The 23,000-nt window shown below is 42.3% G+C and overlaps 2 protein-coding genes and 1 long non-coding RNA gene across 3 annotated transcripts in view; 2 read left to right on the top strand and 1 right to left on the bottom strand.

The window, feature by feature from the left end:
- FGL1 (fibrinogen like 1) overlaps positions 1 to 3,914 on the top strand; it is a 33,778-nt gene extending 29,864 nt beyond the window's left edge. The window contains exon 10 of the mRNA XM_063335430.1: positions 3,827 to 3,914. Coding sequence (XP_063191500.1) covers positions 3,827 to 3,838 — 12 coding nt within the window. The 3' untranslated portion in view covers positions 3,839 to 3,914. The remainder of the gene's footprint in view (positions 1 to 3,826) is intronic.
- LOC134515888 (uncharacterized) lies at positions 2,280 to 10,043 on the bottom strand. The gene is made up of 2 exons (XR_010071144.1): positions 9,852 to 10,043; positions 2,280 to 3,882 (listed from the first exon to the last, which is right to left on the bottom strand). It is a non-coding gene; the product is annotated as an uncharacterized LOC134515888 (long non-coding RNA).
- The window catches only part of MTUS1 (microtubule associated scaffold protein 1), a 126,824-nt gene continuing 113,862 nt past the window's right edge, over positions 10,039 to 23,000 (top strand). The window contains exon 1 of the mRNA XM_063335414.1: positions 10,039 to 10,148. The gene's annotated coding sequence lies outside the window, so the exon portion shown is untranslated. The remainder of the gene's footprint in view (positions 10,149 to 23,000) is intronic.

The raw sequence follows: 23,000 nt of genomic DNA, 5'->3' as shown, positions 1-23,000 counted from the left end.
TAGGACTAGAGGGAATGGATTAAAACTAGACATGGGTCGGTTCAGACTGGACGTTAGGAAGAAGTTCTTCACCATGAGGGTGGTGAGACACTGGAACAGGTTGCCCAGAGAAGCTGTGCCTGCCCCATCCCTGGAAATTTTTAAGGCCAGGCTGGATGGGGCTCTGAGCAACCTGGTCTAGTGGGAGGTGTCCCTGCCCATGGCAGGGGCTTTGGAACTAGATGATCTTTAAGGTCCCTTCCAACCCTAACAATTCTATGGTTCTATGATTTAAAGAGAGCGTCTGTTCCTTTATTGGCCAGTCCAGCATAAACACCATTTTACAGAGCACTTTGAAACCTCCTCAGGAAACATGCAATTCAAGGACTACTTTTTATTCTATTACTAGCCTGGGCTACTAGTTTTGTCTGATCCCTGTCTATAATTGGGAATCATCAGGTTTTGGATAAAACCTTACCAGCAGCAGTTCCTAAACTTTATACAACTTAGGGAGAGAGGTTAAGGCTTTTGTGCACTGTCTGCACGCTGGTTTAAGGTAGCAGAATAGCTCAATTTCAGAAGCAATTTCCACAGTGGTGAACTCGGTCTCTGGGAGAGGTGTACCAGGCAAGTATTTCAGGGTGTATTTAAAATGCCCAGAGTTCTCCCTGAAAGACTACCTTTGCTAGCTTACATCCAAGCTGTGTATTTAAAGGAAATAAGTGCTGACTATAGCAGAAGGCTCCACTATACTTAGCCTTTATTGTCTTCAGTTTCTAGACTGGCATGATTAATTAAGGAAGTCTGCATCTTCAACTTCCACAGACACAGCAGCGCTGAGGAGCAGGAAGTAATCAGCTCTAGTTGGCACCACCATCCATTATATCAATATTCATAGAGACAGGATCAGTAACTCTTAATAAGACCACTGCCTGTTATAGCCATTTTAAACACACTGCAAGCTGCTCATCATAAAAGGCAAATGAAATCCAGAAGTACAAGTCAATGTGCATAGTATGGTATTTCAGTCAGTTTTCTGTGATACATATGGAGTAGGGAAAAAAAGTCAGGCATACAAGGATTCTTTGGAGAATTCTAGTAATACATAGGGACTTAGAAAATGCTCTTTGTTACTACAGTTTGCTTTTCCGACTGTGGAAAATTATAAAAACTGACAAACGCCCACTAATAGGAGACTGAGCAAGAGATTGTGGTTTAAGGAGGGCGCCATGTGGGACAGCAGGGATGAGTACTCTTCCGCTGCACATTCCAGCTCTGACTCAGAAGCTGGTCACAATAGAAAACATACATGTTTTTATAGTCCCTTGTGCAAATAAACTGACTTCTGCCTTCAAAAGACTCCAACATTGCATCTTGGTGGCTTATCTACATGCTATCCTTAAGTTCAGCTAAGAGACATCAAGTAGCTAGCAATGTAGAAACTAACATGTTCATTCCTACTCCAGTTTAACTTTTCCTCCTACTATCCAGGACTACTGGCCTATCAGAAAAAGGAATCAAAGTGAAAACAAAGAAAGAAATAGGTTGCCCAGACAATGTGAATGTTAATGATTTTGTAACTTTATATGTTTGGCTTTTTCTTTTTGTTACAGTTCATTATACTTTCAATTAATGCTTAAGACTGCACAATAGCCAAAAAAACACATCTGAAATGTTAATTCAAAATGTATCTGGCTTATTAATAACTTCATTTGTTTATAATGTCTTTACAGTATGAAATATAAACAACACAATTTCATAGATAAATCCTACTGCATCCTAGATGAAGAGTGCTGTAAACATACAATACATGCATAACCTTTCTCGTTTACAGCAATTTTCCAACAAAATAATGTTGTTCTGATTTCAGATGCACCTGTTTCAACAGTAATCTTGTCCAATTTGTAAAATCAACTGGCTTGAACCCTAGACAGGACTAAATTTTCTTATGTAAGGCCTGTCCAGCCATTAAAACTATGCCAAGAACAACAGTCTTCCAGGCTGTAGCATCTAAGTTGTGGGGTTTTCTTCCCTAGCAAAGAATCACAGAATCACAGAAGTGTAGGGTTGGAAGGGACCTCTGGAGATCATCTAGTCCAACCCCCCTTGTCAGAGCAGGGTCACCTAGAGCAGGTTGCACAGGAAAAGGTTCTTTGGTCCGTTAGAACAAGTATTGGAGGGAGCAAAAAAATACATCAGACCCGTTCTAAAGAAAATAAGAATTGGTTCAGACATGAGTTCATGTAAGACCTCTAAGTGATCTAAGCTGCAATGAAAAACATGGACAAAAACACATTAAGTGCAAATAAGAAAATTTTAATTTTTTTCCCATTGGATTATTTTCACTCTAAATTACATATGTTTTTTCTCATCTTCTTCCCTTTTGCTTGTATTACTACCCAGGAGGGAAAAAATCCTAAATTTACATTCATTTTCTTGCTCCCATTGGATGCATACCATTTCTTTTAAATGAGATGCAGAACAGGCTTGTTTTGTGTTCTCTTTACTTGTTTTCCCCCAGTCTCTTATTGTCCATTCAGTAACCTTTCATGCATACAGAGCAGCATTCAGTTTCAATCACCAAATCAAAAGCACATGCTGTCCCTTCATTAACGTTGGAATTCATCTGTCCGTATTAGCGAGGACAGGGAAAAAGAAGAGGAAAGGTTTTCATTCTCTGGTTATCTGACTTTTCACCTTTAGCAGTTCTCTTCTGAGCAAAAGCTACAACACAGCTTCCTCACAGCATTGTTCTGTTCCATCCTTTCTCAGTAAGGCTCAGACAGGGACATCTTGTTGCCACACAGAACTGTTTTCGAGCTTTTCCTCTCTCTGTTTTGTTGGCACAAGTCTCAGTTTGGTACCCACTACCTTTATCACAATTACTCCTATTTCTCAGTTGTTTCTGTCCCATTACATATACCATACCTACTTCTAAATAAGACTATTCCAGCCAGTATGAACATTGGCATAACTTGCAGTATTAAGGTGCTGTGTGTCTAATGCAATACGCATTCACATACATAGAGATCTGAACCTATAGAAAAATGAGAAAAATCCCATTACTGATAGAAGAGGGTCTAAGCAAACAGCAGTGTGGTACACTACATTACATTGTCTTGTGAGCTCAGAAGCACCATCAAGTTAACACCTATTAACAACTTACTATGCATCAGCTGGTCTGCCGAAATTGTCAGCATGTATTACTTTGCATTTGCTATAGGCAAACCATGTGTGAGTTAGCTTAGCCTTCTCTCCTGTCAGAACAAGTCTCATCACCACATATTTGCTGCCGGCTAAGAGCCTGTTCATCCCCATGTCCACGCTTACCACTGTGCAAATGATACTTGCTAAACCCCGCTAACTTAATCTCACATCCCAGCCTCACATCGGGGAGATGCTGCAATAGCGATGCGATTTATTTGTTCCTTAATCACAGAAAAGTCACAGAAGCAAATAATGTTCTGCACCATTTAAACAGATGACCTGCTACAGATAAGAATGGAATTGGTTTAACTTCAGCAAAATTTTATTTCTTCAAAACATTAAGTCTATAGCAAGGAAGTGATGAAACCACTGAAAAGTAGGAAAAGAAACTGGTTGTGTACCCTTTTCTTTGTAGTAGTTTCCCTTAAATAAGTCTAGGTGTCAGTAATTCTTCTGCAGACCCCTGTGTCCTGGTTAACCGCTGCTTATATAGCTGAAGGCAAGCGTATCTTGGAGCTGTTGCAGAGGCGTAGCCCTTAAAGGCTCAGCAGCACTTGTTTCCTGGCAGGAAATGCTTTCAAATAGGTCTGTGCAAGCGTCTTCTTGGAATTTTATCTTCACCTTCATTTCTTTCCCACAGATGGTTCATTGAACAGAAAGACCTTAAGGAGAACTTTTAGAAGAAAAGGTGTTTTCCTTTAAAGAAAAAAAAAAGAAGCAAAGAAACAATCAGTAATAGAAAAAAGAATGTGTGGTGCTGGCTGCTTTTCATCCTTGAGATGCACTCAAGACTGAAAGTCTCCATTCCCTGTTCAGTGTCTCTAATAGCCAGATTATCTCCCACTCCTTCTCCGACTCATCTGCCAATATCTCATTTGCAGAGCTCCCCCAATTTCTCCTCTAACTTGCTATGGGGTGCCACAGAAATGTGTTGTCAGCCATCCTCTCTTTATTACATCTAATAGTCCCACGTGCAGAGAGATCCAGCTAGCATCTCTAGGCACTTCTTTCACAGGTCTCTTCCTCTCTCTCAACTCTCACCAAATCATTCATCAAGTTAGAGCCCTTTGCTTATTTAAACCTCAGCTCCAGTTCAGCACGACTGAAAAACAGGATTCTCAATTTTCTTTCTGTTCAGTCATTTCTTGACATCTATAGAGACCACTGCTATTCTCTTAGGAAGTGGGCAGGTTTGACTGGAAATCTTCACGTTGTGGCATTATATGAATCTTTCAAACATCTTCTTCACACGATCTGTGATTTAACCTTTCCTAGCAGCCATCCTCCCAGCCAGTATACTTTTTCAAGGTTTATCCATCTCCCTTGCTGTAATATCCCTTCCCCGTTGCCTTGACAAAGGCAATTAAATCCTCAATTGTACTCACATGGATTGAAAATACTCTTTTAAAGATAACTCTGCTGGGTCATCATGTTCACTATACAATCTCCTTTTTTTTTTTTCCTGCTAAGAATAGACAAATAGCCATATTTGGTATTTTTGCATAAATCCGCTTATGTGAAAGTATGTTTGCTTAGGAAAAAACATACGCAGAAAATACCAAGGGGTAACAACTGTAGGTACAGAAGAATGAAGCTGTCATTCTCCATATGGCTATGTAAGCTCATTGAAATGACACTAAAGAAGTAAAGGGGAAAAATTAGTCATTTTTTTTTCTAACTAGAAAAAAATAGAAAAATAATTTAAAAAGTCTAGGAGAAGAGTATTGAAATTCTCAATCACTAATATTGGGAAGTAAAAAAAACCCTATCTAGATTTTTTGAAATATTAATAGGAATACAACAGTTAAACTGATAACTCCATAGAAGATGAAACTTAATGTTTTCCTTATTTCTTTATTTACCATAGGAAAATGCTTCCAAAAATAACTGAACAGAGTTGTTCTTATGAATTGTGCTAGAAACCACGAGCCAATTCTTCAATGTGCATAAAGAATAATGGAAGGAATAAATAATTAATAATGCATACAATGTAGGGGTTTATCTAACAGATAATGGCCCACGAAAGGAAGTGTTTTATTACATTAGGGAATCAAGTGAACTATAATTAGTACAATGGTTAAAGCGTTAAGAGTATTTTCCAGTTCTCTACCAGTGCTGCTTATAAATAGAGGACTGAATCTTGTTTTAGTGAAAAGCATATGAAAAAAAAGTATTTACTGAAGGGATTAATTTAGCCCAGAGATCTGTGATCTGTTCACCAATACTTTTTGTGGGGATACCTACAGTCTGTCTGACCTCTTCTCTGAACTGTGGAGGAGAAATACCAAGGATTCTTAGAATGATTTTACTTGTAGCCATTACAGGTAAAATCACCACTAAAATTACAGGATCGAGCCCAAATTACCATCCAAAGACATTTTCAACATTTTCAGCAGGACGACTCCTAATGATTTTCTCTAGCATACATCATCAGTATGTTGTCAAAGCAGGAAGTATATAATTTTATTCAAACAGGCCTCGGGCAGAGAGGAAGTCTTATGAATGTGAAGTGTGTGGTAACAAAAATTAAAGAATATTCATTAGTAATTGAGCCTCAGAAGATAATGAAGACTTTCAACTATGGTGCTATACTTTTCTTCAACCAAAATTGGCACTGGCCTCCAGAAAGGTTTGCTTTATATTACACAGTACTTTAAATGTAGTCTGCATAAGCAAACAAAGGGAAACAGTATTTACCACTTGCCAAAGAAATTAAATGCAGTTATTGACAGGCATTACATGTCTCCACTGGCCCTCTCCCCACCTCAAAAAGAAAAAATAATCACAACAGAGTACATTAACCTCCGGCCTGCTGGAATTCTATCTGACAGAAGTCAGCTTCATGATGCTGAGAATTACCCGTGAACACGCTGCTGTGTAACACGAACAAATTTGCAACATGGTGTTTTCCCAAATACAGCCAAGATAAGAGTTATCACAGACTATAAATCCACCACAGGCCAAGCTGTTGCAGTGGGAAGAGCTGTAACCCCCAAGTTCTGGCACCAGTTTCCCAGCCAGGAGCCCCCAGCTCTGGGCCAGGTGCCCCACCACACCAGAAGCGTCGGTACCTTGGACCACAATCATTAACAGCCAGCGTGAGAAGCACCTGAGTTGCCAACACTGCAACTACAACTTTCTCGGCATCTAAAGCATTTAATTCTTGAGTTATGCTGGAGCAGCGTCTGCGCTTAGGCTTTGGCATCTTTCAAAAGCATGACAGGAGGAAGGAGAGGTCCTCTCAGCAGCTAAACAGGTAGAGCTTAGACCTGGAGAGTCTTGAGGACAACTGTGAATCCCTACCTGGCGCTTCCCAGGAGATTCCCTTCGTCACCAGGCCAAAGGCTAGCTGGGAGGATGCCTTTCATTGTGCCTGCTGAGAGGCTGTTATTCTGAACAAACTAATTCCCATTCATTGGGCCAGGGAAGCAAGGCATCACTTTGCAACGCAACAATTAAGGTACCTAGCTGGGAGCGGGGAAATTTGAATCTCAATCCCTGTTACAAGACTGCTTTTCTAGCCAATTACCATATAATATTAAAGTACACGAGCAACCAGTAAGAGTCAGGAGCAGAAACCCAGTGAGTTCCCTAATAACCTATTCAAACCCATCCATTACCCTGGATACCAACAGGACACAGACTTGGCCATCCTGTGCTGCTGCATTTTTTCCTCCTATTGATACTCAAGTTACCTGGTACTATTTCCAATTATTTGCACCTGCTGCAATCATATCTATTATTAAAGACAGACATACACCCATCTCAGGCTAGTTTTTCTTTCCAGCCCCTTCAGAAGCATTTGTGGAGCCTGCTCCTGACTAACTCCTGTTGACAAGACATGAGGAAAGAATATAAAAAATTGTCTGTTACTCCATTTCTTCCCTTTCTTCCCCATTGTGATATGCGCCCTTGCTCTGGTCTCTCCAGTTCTTTCCCATGTTTTACTCCTCTTTGTGGTCTTGGTTACCTTCGCCCTCACCATCCTTTGTCTTCCATTTCTCTCTCTCATGAAAGTTTTGGGGTTTTTTTGCCTTTCTTCCCTCTTCTTTCTCTTTTCCTTCCTTCCTTTTTCAACATTAATTGACGTGATACTGCAGTCTTCCTCCTACATTTATGAAACTCAAAATGCATGGACCAGAGGAGCTGAGGAGGAAAAACAAAGGCAGAGAAGCAAAAGTCATTCATGGCCACTTAGCAAAAGAAAGGGCTGTCAAAAGGCTTTGATCAGAACAACTGTTTTCCAACAGTTTTTTATTAGAATCTCAGGAAAAGGACTTCCAAGAGCAAATGATGCTAAAAAAATTTAAATTATACAGACCTCAGTGGCCTCTCTAGTTCCTTCTCCTTCCTTGCATTGAGAGCCCTTGGCCACTTTGAAATCGTCCTTGGTGAGATTTGACAAAAATTTTCCACCATGCAGTGATGTCAGCCATCACCATCAACCTGAATACCATCTGTCCAGGAGGGAAGATTTTAAAGGAAGGCCAGTGCGACAATTCCTGAATTCCCTCGTTATTATCTCATTTTAAAAGAAGCCAAGTCTCTGGTTTTTAAATTGATTTTTTTTTCCTTGATTACTGCTGTATGAAAGGCCTAGACAAACAACAAAACCAGGGAAAATGAAAGAGCCACCAGAGTGGAATGGTTGCAGCAAACGCTGAATGAACTGTGATTTTTGGTGGGATAAAGATCAACATGACAAGCTTTCAGCTGTAGCGATCGGTCGATACTTTCCAGACCATCCCCACAGCGACAAAGACCGAGGCATTTTTAAGTTGTAATTGAGATTAGCCTCGATACGTACAGTTGGAGCCGTGCCTGTGAACTTTGCTGAAAGGCTGGCTATGTAAACCATCTATCACTCAGTTTTACATGAGCAGTGACCTAATGACACCACAAAAATCTCACCGTGTCCCTCGCTCCACACGTCCGGCCACAGCAGCGGGCTCCTGACAGGGTGCTTCAGCTGTGGGGTTTGTCTCAGGAGGTCTGGAGCACTGTATAGACCCTCACTAAAGATGGGCATGATTCCTGCTTGGGGTGGCCAGGGCTTCTACGATGCTCAGTCTTGTAGCCCAAAAGCGCTCTTGCTCTCATCTGGCTCACTAGATTCATAGTCACGCGCTAACCAAAAGCCCACACATACTACTACCGACGCCGGCACGCTTTGGGTGAAGCCCATAAAGATGGGCAAGATTGCTCTTCATGGATGGGAATAAAATATTTTGTTTGTTACTACTCAGCTAACCACAATAAAAATAAATAGTCCTCTTTCATGTGGTGATGAAACAAAGCAATCATGCTCTATTCCTTTTTTAATTAGTAGGTTGAAAGATTCAGTGTCTTCCTGGCATGTTTAATTCTGAATCATATTCTTCACATATATAAATAGCCAGCAACTGTATATAGTAGCGGAGGGGAGGGTCAGGGAATTAACTTGATGTCAAGAAAGCATTTCCTATGGAGTCACCAGATCTGTCCTGGAGAGACTCCTACATCATCCCTTGTGGACAAAAAGGGCAATGGTATTGGGAGTGCATTAAAAAGATCATGGCCATCACACAGAAGGAGGTCATCCTCCCCCTGTGCTCTGCCCTGGTGAGGCCACATCTGGAGTACTGTGTCCTGTTCAGGGCTCCCCAGTTCAAGAAAGACAAGGAACCGCTGGAGAGAGTCCAGCGGAGGGCTACAAAGATGACAAAGGGACTGGAGCACCTCTCTGATGAGGAAAGGCTGAGAGAACCTGGGGCTGTTTAGCCTGGAGAAGAGAAGACTGAGAGGAGTTCTTATCAATGCTTATCAAGATCTAAAGAGAACAGGGCCAGACTCTTCTCAGTGGTACCCGACAAAAGGACAAGGGGCAATGGGCACAAACTGGAACACAGGAAATTCCATCTCAACAGGAGGAAAAACTTCTTTACTTTGAGGGTGGCAGAGCACTGGAACAGACTGACCAGAGAGGTGGTGGAGTCTCCTTCTCTGGAGATACTTAAAACCCCCCTGGACGCGTTCCTGTGCCACCTGCTCTGGGTGACCCTGCTCTGGCAGGGGGCTGGACTGGATGATCTCCAGAGGTCCCTTCCAACCCCGACCACTCTGTGATGCCGTGACTGGCCCATGACAAGGCCAATGGCTGCCGTGCCCTCGTGTACCCCACACGCCAGGTCAGGCTCTCCAGCCTCGCTGCCATTTGGAAGCTTCTCCTCCTTGGACATTGCACAGGTGAAACTTACTTTCAGGGGCTTTGTAAAGATGCGTAAAAGATTTCCCAGCCGAAGACATGCCGTAGTGCCAACCCCCCAGCAGCTGCTCCCCGCGGCCGGGGAGACTGGCGGGAGATGGTCCTCCCCCACCGAGAGCCCCGAGAGGACCGTCCCGGAGGGAACCACTCAAGACCAGGACTCCGAGCCTCTTCCACCCGCCCTCCTTCGGGACGGCCGCAGCGGGGAGCCGGGGGAAGGCGGCCCGTCCCGCGATGATGGCTGACCGCGGCCTCGGAGGTTGCCCGTGACCACCTGCCCCGGCTGGGGTAACGGGAGGACCCCCGCCGGGCCCCGCTGCACCGCCGACCATCCCCGGGAGGCTCCTTTTCCTCATCCCTCACGGTATTTTTAGCCGCCGACCCAGTTCCCCCCCGCTCGCCGCCGCCGCTCGCCGCCTACCTGCGCCTCCCTCACCTCCCCGCCGGGGCGGGCCGCGGCCCCCGCCGACAAAAGCACCGCCCAGGGGCGGCCCGGCCCCGCGGCCCGGCGCCAGGTGAGGGGCGCGGAGCGGAGCGGGGCGCGGAGCGGAGCAGAGTGGGGCCCGCGGCGGGGCAGGTGCGGCCCGGCAGGAGCCGCGGAGGGGCGGGTCGGGCCGGGCCGGGGCCTCCGCGGGGGCGGAGGGGGCCGCGGGGCCGGCGGCAGTCGCGGCGCGGCGGTTCAGGGCAGTTTTCTCCGGCTACGAGTGCGGGGCGGCGCGTAAGTACCGGCGACTTTAACTTCTTTTTTACAAAAAAGTATTAGTTTTTTTTTGCTATCCCGGGGCGGTGCGCGGACGGATAACGGGGCGCGGAGCGGGGCCGGGTCTGCCCTGCCCGGGGAGGGAGGTCAGCGCCGCGGCCCGGGGGCGGCCGTCGCTCCCTGCTCCCCTTGCTGGTGTTTTGTTCTTGTGGTGTTTTTTTTTTAACTCTTCTTTATTTTTTGTGGCGATTAACTGTGGCGTGAGCAGGGCAGAAGGAGCCGGGGGGGGGAAACCCGAGCTTCGGGGGGCGTGAGTTGGTTTGTTTTTTTTTTTATATTCAGATATAGTCAAAGATATGGAAATTAGTTGCTTTTTAGCTAGTGGAATGGTGACATCGCGTTTGAAAGGCTTAAAATGTGATAAAACTGGCACTCGTGCAGCCGGCCGGCTGCTGTCCTGCAGCCAGGGCACCGACACTCCTGGGATATTTTTTTTTTTTTAAAGAATATCTTTAACGCTTGCTCCTCCGCTTGCTGCTATTTATACCTTGCAAGGTTGGCAAGGAGAAGGGAGCTGGCGCTTGGAAAGGACGTTGAGCTTAAACTTGATACCACTGTTCCAAGGCCAAGGCAAGAGTGGGATATTTAAAATAAAAGAAAGCAAAAAGCACCACAGCAAACATTCCCCCTCAAAACAGCCCAAGCCCCTCTTTCCCCCCAGTGTTTTTCTAGTTTCTGATCAAAGTTGAGAACTGAGCATCCCCTTCTCATTAGGGATATCACAGAATCATGGAATGGTTTGGGTTGGAAGGGACCTTAAAGATCATCCAGTTCCAGCCCCCTGCCCTGGGCAGGGACACCTCCCACCAGACCAGGCTGCTCAAAGCCCCATCCAGCGTGGCCTTGAACACCTCCGGGGATGGGGCAGCCACAGCTTCTCTGGGCATTTGTAGGGTTATTGCTTCAGACAGGGCTCTTGATGGCCACCAGGACTCTGGCAGTGCTTTGGTGGGTTGGTTGGTTGGTTTAGTGACAGTACAGCTTGGTAAACCCCACGCCAGGCGGGATTATCTGGAAGATGAAGTTTTACGTGGTGACAGGTACATGACTTTCACTTAGATGGGTAAAATAAATCATTATTGATCACTGCCTATGCGTTATAAGGCTGGTAACAGTCTAAAAGTAGTGATAGTGTAAAACACTGTTTATATTAAGTCTAACAAATCAAGGTGATACACTATTGAGCAGATAACTCATGGTTAGCAAGTGTCTTGTTTTTCTAAAGGAACTCAGTACACAGTAATACTTCTCTCTCTAAAGTGTGGAGAAGTAAGCTTTTCATGTAATGAAACTTATTTTTGTGGGAGCAGAAAAGCTTTAACTTGCTTGCTTTATATCACCGTGATTTTTCAGAGTGGATGATGGTGACCAATAAGATGGAGCTCACTGTCTGGATTACTAAATAATACAGGTATTAACGATTGTTTATTCCTCGTGACGTGCGCCGTGCTCCTCTGGAACTGCAGCCGTGTGTTGTAGTGGCTGGCTCCCATGACTCCCTGCCAGCTGCCGGGGCTGGCTTAGTTCTCCTAATGCTAATTATCGTGGCTGAGCAATAGGTTGCCTTTTGAGCTCTGCTTTTATGGCACTTAATTGTACCTGTTGTAAGAAGGCTGTATTTAAAATTCGCATAGTCACTTTTAAACTCTTGCAGAGTTTGGGTTTCTGGCTGAGATCAGGCGGCCTCGGAACCGGTGATGATAATCCGGTAACTCTGATGCTAAAACTTTACCTAGCATTATCTTCTATCCAGGGCAGACATGGTTCTGTATGTAAAGATTCCATAACTTGAAAATATTTGAACTAACATTAAACTTGTAGTAGCTGGTACCTTAAAGCTGGTTTCATGGCATCTTTTTGAGCAATTCAGGTTCAGTAAATAGCAGGCCTTAATGGTGCAGAACTGCTCCCAGTTCTCATGTGAGTCAAGTTCTCTCTTAGTCACTTCTGAGGTATTGATTTCAGCTGTAAGACTAAGTCTGCAAAAATGCAATGTAAAGGCCTTGACAAAGTCAAGATTTGACAGAGTAATGACACTCTAAATGCGTTTGGGGCTCCTCTTTCCAGCTCTTGCATTTTGTGGTTTCAAACTTTTGTCTGCAATCACGTACGGAAGCAGTGGGTTTCTTTTTTAATAGGAGCCAAGATTCTCACACAAAGGTGGATTGTTATGAAAAATGCCAACTATCAGGAGGCTTTTTTTTTTGTAATTGTAGGCTTTAGGATTGAGCTAACATGTCACGTAGCTAATGATCTCAGCAATCTAGCAAGATAATTACTTAGAATTGTAATAGAAACTATGGAATGCAGATTAGCCAGCTGGTCGTGTGGGACTGATTTTTATATATATAAAAATAAAACCATACATAATGTTTGTATACATATATATGGATTTTATATGTGTATAAATGTATACATATATATGAATGTGGTATGTTACATATTAATCTAAGATGTTTAAGTGTGCCACTACTGTATTATGATTGTGTCATGTTGAGAGACACCTATGTGCGCAAAGGTGGTATGATCCAGCAGAAAATGCTCCAGTGATTGCCGGTCCCTCTCTCTGTTTAGGTAATTTTTTTTTTCTCTGCATTCAATTTCATAGTACACCCGGATTTACTGTTTAATTGGGAAAATCAAGCCCTTCTAAAGTTGTCTTTATCCCATGAATTCAGAGGATTACCTGGTGAGTTTGTGGAACGCTCAGACTGTGCAGTAGTTCGGAGTGGAAGCTGGACAAGGTTAATGCTCTCTATTCTGCTTTGCTTGATTTCTTCTGGAAAGGAAAATAAGAGTTAATACTTCCTCAGTGTTTGTGAAGTGTAACTGCCTGTTGTACAGTTGCTTTTAAGCAAACATAAAAGTGAGAATGATAACAGCCTAGTTCTTTTTGAGGGAGTACTTGCATTGTGGAGTTTTTTCCTTTTCAGTTCATGTATGAAGATGTTTTTAGACTCAGCAGTTGCTCCGATAGAGCCGTGTGAAGAGTTGTTTGCTTTACTATTTTCTCTGTTGTCACTGAGACTATTCCACAAAGTACATTGGCTATGCATAGGTATGCTTTATTACTTGAAAAAAAATCGGTGCTATTTGATAATTTTCTTTGTCTTCTAAGTGACAAAATAGTACTAATTAGGAGTCTTAGTTTTCTACATTAGTGGGCTTTTTCCAGTACCAAACAGTTATGTCAGGACTTAACTTTCCACTGAGCAGTAGGATTTTCCTTCTTTTCACATTCCTAGCACCTTATATTAACTCCAGTTTGATTTCATTGGCTTTTTCTTCCCTTGGATGAATTGTATTAATTCTTAATGATTCTGTTGCTTTTCAACTTAAGTTGCTTACCTCAAACTGCTTCTGTTAGTGTTCTCTTTAGGTTTTGTGTCGGGAAGAAGCGAAGCTGCTGTTAGTGGATGGTTATGATGCCATCTGTGCATCACCCTCTTGTACGAACCCTCCAGTCTCTGTTGTCATTCCTCTTTAGATGGTTCTCCTAGGCCTGTCATTTTGTTTGACTTTATCATAAAATTTATTTTAGCTCTTCCAGTTTACTGAAACCTAAACACTGAGTTGCCAATGTGCTCTCAGCAATCTTCAAATATTTAGAGATTTCACAATTATGTTTTCCTTTTGCAGTCTTAAGTATCTTATTTAAAAAATGGACACTAGCCCATTTTTGCATTTAATAGAAAGGTTGATATATGTTACTGTGCAATAGTACATGCCCAGGACAGTGTTTGGGAATCCTGAAGGGAAATGAAACTAGTGCACTCAAAGCACTGTGAGTCGAGATGTCCTAACCCATGTTGGCTTTTGATGAGCTGGTTCCTACCGCAGACCCCACTGAACGTGTGTGTGATGGTTGTCCTTCTGCTTAGAGTAACCGTGGTCGGCAGCTGTACAGCAAACTCCCTGAGGTGGGGTAAAACATCTGAATGTGTGTGGTGTAGCACTTTATTCTAATGGCTGATATTCCTAATGACTCTAATACCTTTTACTGTATACTGTCTACTGCCTCTAACAGGCAGAAACAAGAAAACCTTGCTTCCAGATCCAGTTTCCCTGCTGTGTTTGCCCAGTTCCTGTTGGTGAAGAAGGTGGATGGGCCTTTTTCAAGCAAGAACAGGGCTATTGAAGGAGGGATTATCGTTACTATGAAAAATGTTTGTAGCTATGTTAAGTAACTGTTTATTCCCTGATCTCCTGGCAATATCTGAGGTCCATGTGGCAAGTCCTGGACTTGTTAGTTTAGTTTGATGGCATCAGCTGACACTTGTGAGGTCTGGATGGAGTGACCTGTGGAATGCTGCTCCTTTTTCCTTTGTGAGATCAGCTGTAAATCTCTGCAACTGGCCAAACAAGAAATGCTTTTAGTCATTGTGCTCCTGCACAAGTGTGATTGTACTCTCGGAGGAGAGTGAGTATTTGGTGCTGGGAGCATTACAGACTTTTGTTTTGCCTCCGTTCATCTCCTGTTGGAGTTGTAGCTGAGGCTGCTGGAGAGGGATGCTGACTGGCCATGTCTCTAGTTTTGGATTGTAGCAGACTGAATAATCTTGTCTGAAGAATTTAGAAAATAGGAGGATTTTGCTGCACCATCATTCCAGGAGGGTTTGGGAACTAAAGATGTATATGCCAACGGGCAGACTTGATAGGGTTGTGGTAGAGAGTATGGGCTGGAAAATAAACTGCTGTGAAACAAGAAAGGCTACGAGCTTGTCCATCAGCCATGGCTTGTGTGGCCATTCCCACAGTAAACATGATGTACCTTTTTTATTTTACTTGGTGTTTTACCTGTGTGCTCCTAGTGAGTCAAATGCAATTACTCTTATTTGAGAATGCAGTTACTCTTATTTGAGAAAGCTAAAGGTAAGATCGTTGTAGTATTTCAAGACCATGATGTGAGACCACTTTTAAACTGAAGGCATAAATGGAAGATGCTGCTGACGCTGCCTTATGTCTGGCAGGCATCCTGTTAACGTCTTGTCTCCAATAGTCATCAGTTCTTCAATAAAGTTTGAGGTGCTTGCTCTTAATATCTGATTCATATGTTTTGGTGGTAGTGAAGTATTTAATTTACTGTGATTACTAGAGATACTTGAAGTACCAGTGATGTGACTTTAAAAGGGAAGCCATGAACGGATTGCAGAATACTTTATATGAGTTTACATTTTTTGTGTTGTTTTTTTTTTTTTTAAAAAAAAAGGGGGGGGGACAGGGGGAAATAACTAATAACTCAGTATTCCTTCTGAGACATGTCAATCCATGAATGCAACCAATATGAAGTATGCATCCCAACGTTAGGATTATTTATATCAACATTAATTCACCATTTAAATTATGAATCAACATAAAACTTTCTTTAACACTATCAGGACACTGTTCTGTTCTTGAATTTCTGTGATATTCTTTTGAGAAAAATCAAGGAATAAGTTCAAATTTGGTTTGAAAGACCTATCACTCCTCTCTGCCACAGGCAGTGTGGTTTGGAGTATCATGTCATCTGCAATGATGTCACTTGGAGATTAAAATCTTCTTTTGATGGAGTTTTTTACCTGTCACAAAGCATGAACTTTCCTGACATCTTCATTACTAGGCTTTATTTCAACACTTGTTAAACCTTCTATTGATTTGCCCTGGTCCTGTTCTTACTCTTGGGGGTTAGCAAACCTAAAAGTTACACTTTTCAGAAAACACAGCTTCTAGTGAGTCCTCTTCTATCAGTTAAATCAGTCTGTCATTTTCCTTGAAACTGGAGTAATTAAATAGAATAAAAAATGAACTGTTCCATCTTGATTTGTTGGCCCAGACTGATCTGCCAGCCGACTTGTATTGGTGGAGGAGCTGCAATTAAACACGCTGAAGGTCAAATAAAACTAAAACCCACTAGGCTGAAAGGGTAGGTTGTTTGAACAACTAATTCTTGCAGCAAGGTGTATGCAGTATTAGGGTTTCCACTTTGTGGAATGTAAAAACAAACTTTTGTTAATGATCTTCTATCTTCGTTCCTGGGCGTATGCATTCTGTACAGCATTGGACTGAAATGGTGAGCTTGGTCAGCTGGTCTAAGAAATTAGCACTGAAATTATCCTCTCATGCTGTTATTCAGCACAGAGATCTAATCTGGCTTGTTAGAAGATTTCTTGCAGAGATAGGACAACTGTGCTTGACAAAGCCTCCCCTGTTGTCTTTAATGCCACATATGGTTCTTTTGGTATAAGGTTAGTGCAGTTTAGAATCATAGAATTGTTTTGATTGGGAGAGACCTTTAAGATCATGAAGTTCAACCATTAACCTAGCACTGCCAAGTTACCACTGTTTGCTACAGGTTCCTGCCCTGGTTTTTTGTGGTGGGTTTGGGTTGTGTGGGTTTTTTTTTGTTTTGTTTTGGCTTTTTTTTTTTTTTTTGTGTAGATATATTGGTTGAAACTGGGTGGTGCTTTGGCCATCTTTCAATGTGGACTTCCTGATTCCCTCTGAGAGGCTTGGCAGCTTTCAGTTTTGCAAATGTGCTGGTGTTCAAACTATCACTGTATAGCTCTTTTTTATTTTATTTTTTTATTTCTGCCCCCCCATCCCCCAGTTATTGCTTTGGGGAAAAGGAATGCTTGTATTCAACTACTCCTTTCCACCTTTTGGCCATCACTCATTCAGTCGTGTGTGTACATGATCATTTCTGACTCATAGCTGAAGCTCTTGATGGTCCTGTGGATTCTTTGTTGACACTGACTGTTGAAGCATGTGAAGAGTTTCCCACTGATGCTGTCTTCACCGAGTCTATCGGAACAGTTTTGCATGACAGCGTGAACCTCGCCTTTGCTGCTTGTTTATGGCTGCTTGGTGCAGGCCACTTCTGGATGTACTGGCCTAGCGGTTCTTGGCACCGCAAGCAGGTTCCATCTGTTGCAGCACTCTCTCATCTGATTTGTGAACTGGTTATTGCTTTCTTCCCAGTAGTGAAGGATCTTCAAACCATTATTACTCTGTGCTTGACTGTTATCTAATCTTGGTAAGCCTATTGACTGCAATATTCCACTGTTGGAGTGCTACCTAATTGCATGGCTTGTCTGCCAGTTTCGCCTCTGCAAGATAGCCTTATTGCTGACTCGCTAGTTTTATTGCATTGTAGATATCTAGGAGATGGCTGTAGGAGCTTAGTACTAGCATCAAGAAACACCATCTGGACAACTCCCTGTTTCAGGTATGTTCTCTACCAGATATTTGTAGCTGGGCAGTCTATATGGTGTCACGTCTTCTCAGTTGTACTTCAGGTCTAAGTCTGCAGGAGCTAAAGTCTACTGCAGATTTCCACTAAAGAAAATGCTGGTTTGTATATTTGATTTACTCATTTAGTGATACAAGCCAGACTTAGGGAACTTTATTCTTTTATCTATCAAGTAGTGTGGAGCATGGACTGTTTTTTGTTGTCCGTGAAATCTCGTCCTTTTCAGGTCTCTTACCAGCAGCTGCCATCAACAGTGTGAAAGTACTGGAAGAGAAGCTGCTGATACAATTCATAGAGTAGCATGTGTTGTCACGTAACATGTGGCTCAACTTAATGAGTTTGTTGCCAGTGTTGTGTTTCTGAGAAGTACTCTTCCCTCACCTAACAGAATACTTCTCACACACTTTTATGGGTGCAGTGAGGGTCATCTTATTTCATGCTCGGTTGCAGGTAATCAGATTTTTGTCAAGTTTGTATGTACAGGTGGATTGCTGGAGTTCTTCCTTTGCAAGCTTTCCCTAGATGAAAGGAACTCCTCACGGATATTTCGGTCTGGTTCTGTTCTTACTTGTGTCTCCGTATAAAAGTGTCTCAAAGCTACAGATGTTCCCTGTAGTGCACCTCTGTTTCCTCTGCTTTGTTTCATGCTCGTAAAAAGTTCATAGGACCTGTTCAGGAATTGTTATAGCTGAGTATTATGAAACTGAACTGTCTGGGTGTTGTCTCCTACTATAGTAATATAATCAACCAGAGCCTTGATGCCAGGAGATAATAATGGCTGGTTCTGCAATCAGCATGGGTTGGTGGCCTTGGGCAGCTGGATGCCTTTAGGCATCTGCACTCTCAGGATCTGCCTAGAAGGATGGCAGAGGCTTGCCAAGCAGTCAGGAAGCTCGCTTAGTTTAACATGCTTGAATCTGTAGTTGCAGAATTAAATGTTCTTGCTCTGCACCTACTCATCTAATGAATAGCTTCTTTTGATACTCATTTGGAGTTGTGCAGAGCATGGCTTCACCTAAGGTGTCTTCATCCTTTGTTAGCTCCTTGATGTTCTAATACCAAGTTGTACAGACCTCATGAGCTTGACAGTTTTCTCAAGAGATTATAAAGGCTCTTGGTCATCCACTTCATTATGTATACTGCTTGTGGTAAAAGTTTGCTTCTACCTTATTACACAGACACACAGATCAAGATATCCGAGCAGTTTCTGTATGTGGTTAGGACTCATCATTACCTTTCTTGCCCTGAACTTATTTGGGTTTGTGCACCATGGATTTCATGTAATACAGTGTCCTGCTGCCCAGAAACGGGCTCCAAGGTCAAATACCATAAAGCAAGTCTTTTCTGTTACAAATTTCTCACAGGTTTCATAATGGCTGTATTTGGCATAACTACTATTTATTCGTGCTTCTCTGCTCTAATAGTGCTGCATATCAACATTTCAGATGTTAATAAATCTGGTTCCAAATTTCAGCCAGCTTGAGCTGGCAGTTCATTTAATAGCTTAATTGCAAGGTGATAATTGAATAGCAGCTGTCTTCAGTCTCCTAGATGAGGAGGCAGTATCATTAGACCTTCTGAAATCTTGCTAAAAGCTGCCTCTCCTGAAAAAGAGGTATTGTAGCTTTAGACATTACTTTAGCAAGAGAAGTATTGAGCGAGCTTTTTTGTTGTTGTATTGGACTGGTGGCTTCTCTGCTAGCCCTGTAGCCTGTTGGCTGGGTGCTTCAAGCTCTAGGCAGTGATGCCGCCTGTGTGAGTTGGGGTCTCTGGATTTTTTTATATTTTTTTTTTTCAGCATATGGATTTTTCCACCTGTCCTAGCCTAGTGGCGATCAGTGTTGTCATTCTTTCCCTCTGTGCCCAGCTATCTTTATAGCAGCATCTCCTGTAAGCTGAACTACTGGCGTCCTCAGGTCACTGCACTGTTGTGACAGTGTGCAAGCCGTACTCTACAGTGATGCATAGTCACATTTACAAAAATGCATTTTTTTTTTTAGACAAATAAACCCTGTGAAGCATTGAGGGGATCAACCATAACATACCCAAAGCTATTTGAGAAGAGCAGAGGTAATGAGCTGCAGCAGTTAGAGCAGCCCCTCTAGCAGAAGGCTTGACATTTCCATGGTATAGCTTGGCATGTGGGCATGCCTCCAGCCTGGACTCTCGTGGGGTACCCTGTAGGTAAGTTGTTATCTAAATATAGTATGCCTGTGTGGTGGGATTTTTCCCCCCCCCGTAATGGGCTATTTTCAGAATAAAGTAAGTGGGAAAGCTTTGTCTTCTGCAAGGTCACTCCATCATAGGCTTTCAGATGTTTCCAGTTTAGCTTTCTTCTTGAAGACCATGTGGAAGCTGGGTGGGGGACTTCAGGATCTGCCTCTCTGTTCTCTAATCTGTAATGGGATGTGTATCATTGATAAAAGAAGTCTGGCTCTGTAGAGGTCATTCCATAGTATCCACATAAGTTCTATTTAGAGCTTGTTTATATCTGACTGGTGTCAGTGTAAAGCTACTGTTACAAACTGCTTATTTATTTATAAACACACAGTGAATGCCAGCTTCCTCTAGAGGGGCAGCCTAGAAATTTGTTCTCAGGAAAATTGTGGGGGAGAAAGTTTTCTAGGAAAAAAAATATTCAGTTGCAATGTGTTCCTGATGGCTGTTTTGTTTTGCCAACCAATGGCTTCATATAAAACTGGTTTTATGCTTGTCAAATGTAAATACAGCCAGATGCTGTGTTCTCAATCTCCAGGACTAGTCATGGTCTCCAGGTAGCAGAAGGTGACTCACAGAACAGTTGCAAAAGTAGCGTGCTGGCTCCTTCCCTGCACCTCTTTGGCTGATCTTCTCCCTCTCCCCCTAGAAAAATTAATTTAAAAATACAATATTCATGTTCATCTCATTTCTTACTTGGTTGCGAGTGAACGGTGCACAAAAGTGCAGCTCCTTGAATCGCTTAAGTGTCAATGACCTTTCAGTGTGCGTGGTTTGTTTTCTGGTTTTGTGTGGGAGAAGTACAATTTCAAGGAAATCTTACATGGCAAATTCAAGTTCTTTTCTGCCTCAATATAACACTGAATAACTGGGTAATCATACAACCTGTTAAGAAGAGTAAGTGCAGCAACCCCGTGCTTGTTCGTTCAGCTTTTAGTTGTCTAGTTTCTGTTTTGTAGATATGAGCTCAGTGTTGTGGGTTTTTTGGTGTTTTGGGCTTTTTCTTTTATACCCTTGCACATCTTTTTTAATTTTTTTTTTTTTTGGTTCTCACAGAGGAATTTTTAAAGTTTACTTTGTTTTGACTTTTAGCTGTCAGTGCACAATACTGGTTACTACTGTTTGGTAGCTGGGTTTTAATGTAGAATAACCAAAGGAAAACTTTGCCTGTAGAATCTTTAAAACGTTTAAACTTTCCTAATGCAAAACAGTAGCATTTTTTTAAGCACTGAAGATTAATCTGTAGTGCCAGATGGGGAAAATGTCACATAATGCGTGTCTGTCTGTACTTGGAATGAAAAGAAGCCTGCCACTGAAGTGATTATGAATACTCCAGGAATTTCTCCATGCTCTTCAGTACTTTCAGAAAGTGGCAAAATGGCCTTTGTACTCAACGACACATCCTTGAGAACAAATTTAATCACTCTGGACTAACGGCTGCCTTTCTACAAACCAGTGACTTTGAGGTTAATGTTTAAATATTTAAACGGATTTGGCACGTTGCCATTTAAGTAGAACGGCATGTGCTTAGCCCTGAGACTCAAACAAGTTCCCTGCGTAGCCAAAAAAAATAGAAATTACTCAATAGTGCAGTGATCTGGTAACTTCAAAGATTATAATTTAAGGCTACAAATTATAATTTAGGGTACAAAGGTATCCTAAAGGAGGACTACTGATACGATTTTCCTATTTAGCCGAGGGGAAGGGAATTTTTACAGATGGTGTCAAAACTTTTTATAGAACTTTTTGGGTTAAATGGGAGCATTTATCTGTGGGTCAAAGTCCAGTATAAACAAGCAAGTGTAGGCTTTGGTAAAAAATAATCCTAAAAGATACTGATCTGGACAAAGGAATTGAAACTTGTTGAAAACCGGGTAAGTCGTTAAATTTAGGTAACTTAGTTTTAATTCTCTTTGTTTGGGTTGGAACGCAAGGATTAAGCAAAGGTTTGCTGAGTGTAAGGCTCAAACGTAATCTGGGAGTCTTGCTACTTATGACTTGAAATGGAAAAAATTATAGAAGAAAGCCAAGAGCAATTGCGCTGGCGTTCTTTGGATGTCTCATGCTCTTTACCTTAATCCACAGAAGCGTCGACCCTGGGACCGCATCTCTAATTGGGTTTTATTCTGACCTTAAGTTTACCAAGAACTCTGCTAAAAGCATCCCTCTCGGGGGAGCGCTTCCCGCCTCTCGTGCCAGATGATGCAAACCCAGGTTTTCTGCCAAGTATCCCAAGTATTTTCTATTAGTGGCCAGGTCAGAGCCATGCTGCGCTGGTGACTGGATGCTCTCTGAGGCTGAGGGAATGAAGCAGCATATGAGACGCGCTGAGATAAGCCTGGCTGAGCAGAGGGAGACAATTTTATTTCCTCATTTTACTTTGTTATACAAATCTCATGCGCAAGTTAGACAAGTATGTGAATTTTTCAACATGCGTAGATGTGAAATCTCAAGCTTAGGAACTATTCAAGAAAATAATTATAAATCCCATAACTTCAAGCCTATGAAATAAATATTTGAAGTTGCAACACCTTCCCGGACAAACCAGTATTTTGTTTAACTCTCATTAAGTTGTGTGGTATTTGTATTTCAGCACGGAAGTGAAATGCTCTGGGCCAGTGTTACAGTTAATTGCTTGAACTCATGTTTGCATGTCCTAAAGAAAGGAACGATAATGCAAATGGCCAGCATAGAATTAATACATCACATATTATTGTGTGATTTATGTGGCCTAAAGGGGTGGTGCCTCAGTAAATGATTATGAAATATGCAAGTGCCAAAAAGCATCTTCCTGTGGGCAGCGCGAGTGCTGCAGCTCTAAGATTAGTATGAACTACTTACTCTTTTCTGTCATCTGTGTCGACAGTTGAAGAAAAAATTTTATGATAATTTAATAAATTTGGGGATTTCATTATAAGTGAAATCAATTTCTACTTCAATAGCTGTTTCACTTGCCATCCAAGGAAGGGAAGACAGATGTGCTTTTGGTTGACCAGCCTCTTTCTTCATGTCCTCTTCTGGTGGTTCAGAGGAAAAGGGAAGATCAAGCTAAAGTAATCAGAGTTTATTTTTGAGTGCTTTACAGGTAGATAATCTGTGTTTCATTCAAGAAATATGACAGTAAAGACCTTAGCTAGAAAACTTTTAGTAGGAGCTTTATTACACCTTCCTTTTTAAGATGAAACTTTTAAATCTTACTTCTGAAGAAAAAGGCTCTTCTCTAACCTTTGCATGTTAAGTTGGATGAAGGAGAACAGTGTGTTCCGACTGTCGGCTCAACTCTCAAAAGCTTGTGGTGATCTCTGCCCAGTGCTGCCATGAGTTGTCCGCTTGCTCGGGCAGCACCTTTCAGCGTCCTTAGTCAA

Source organism: Chroicocephalus ridibundus, chromosome 5, assembly GCF_963924245.1.
Source record: "Chroicocephalus ridibundus chromosome 5, bChrRid1.1, whole genome shotgun sequence".
NCBI classification, from domain to species: domain Eukaryota; kingdom Metazoa; phylum Chordata; class Aves; order Charadriiformes; family Laridae; genus Chroicocephalus; species Chroicocephalus ridibundus.
The sequence above is the reverse complement of the archived record's forward strand: the minus strand, read 5'-3'. Positions and strand labels throughout refer to the sequence as shown.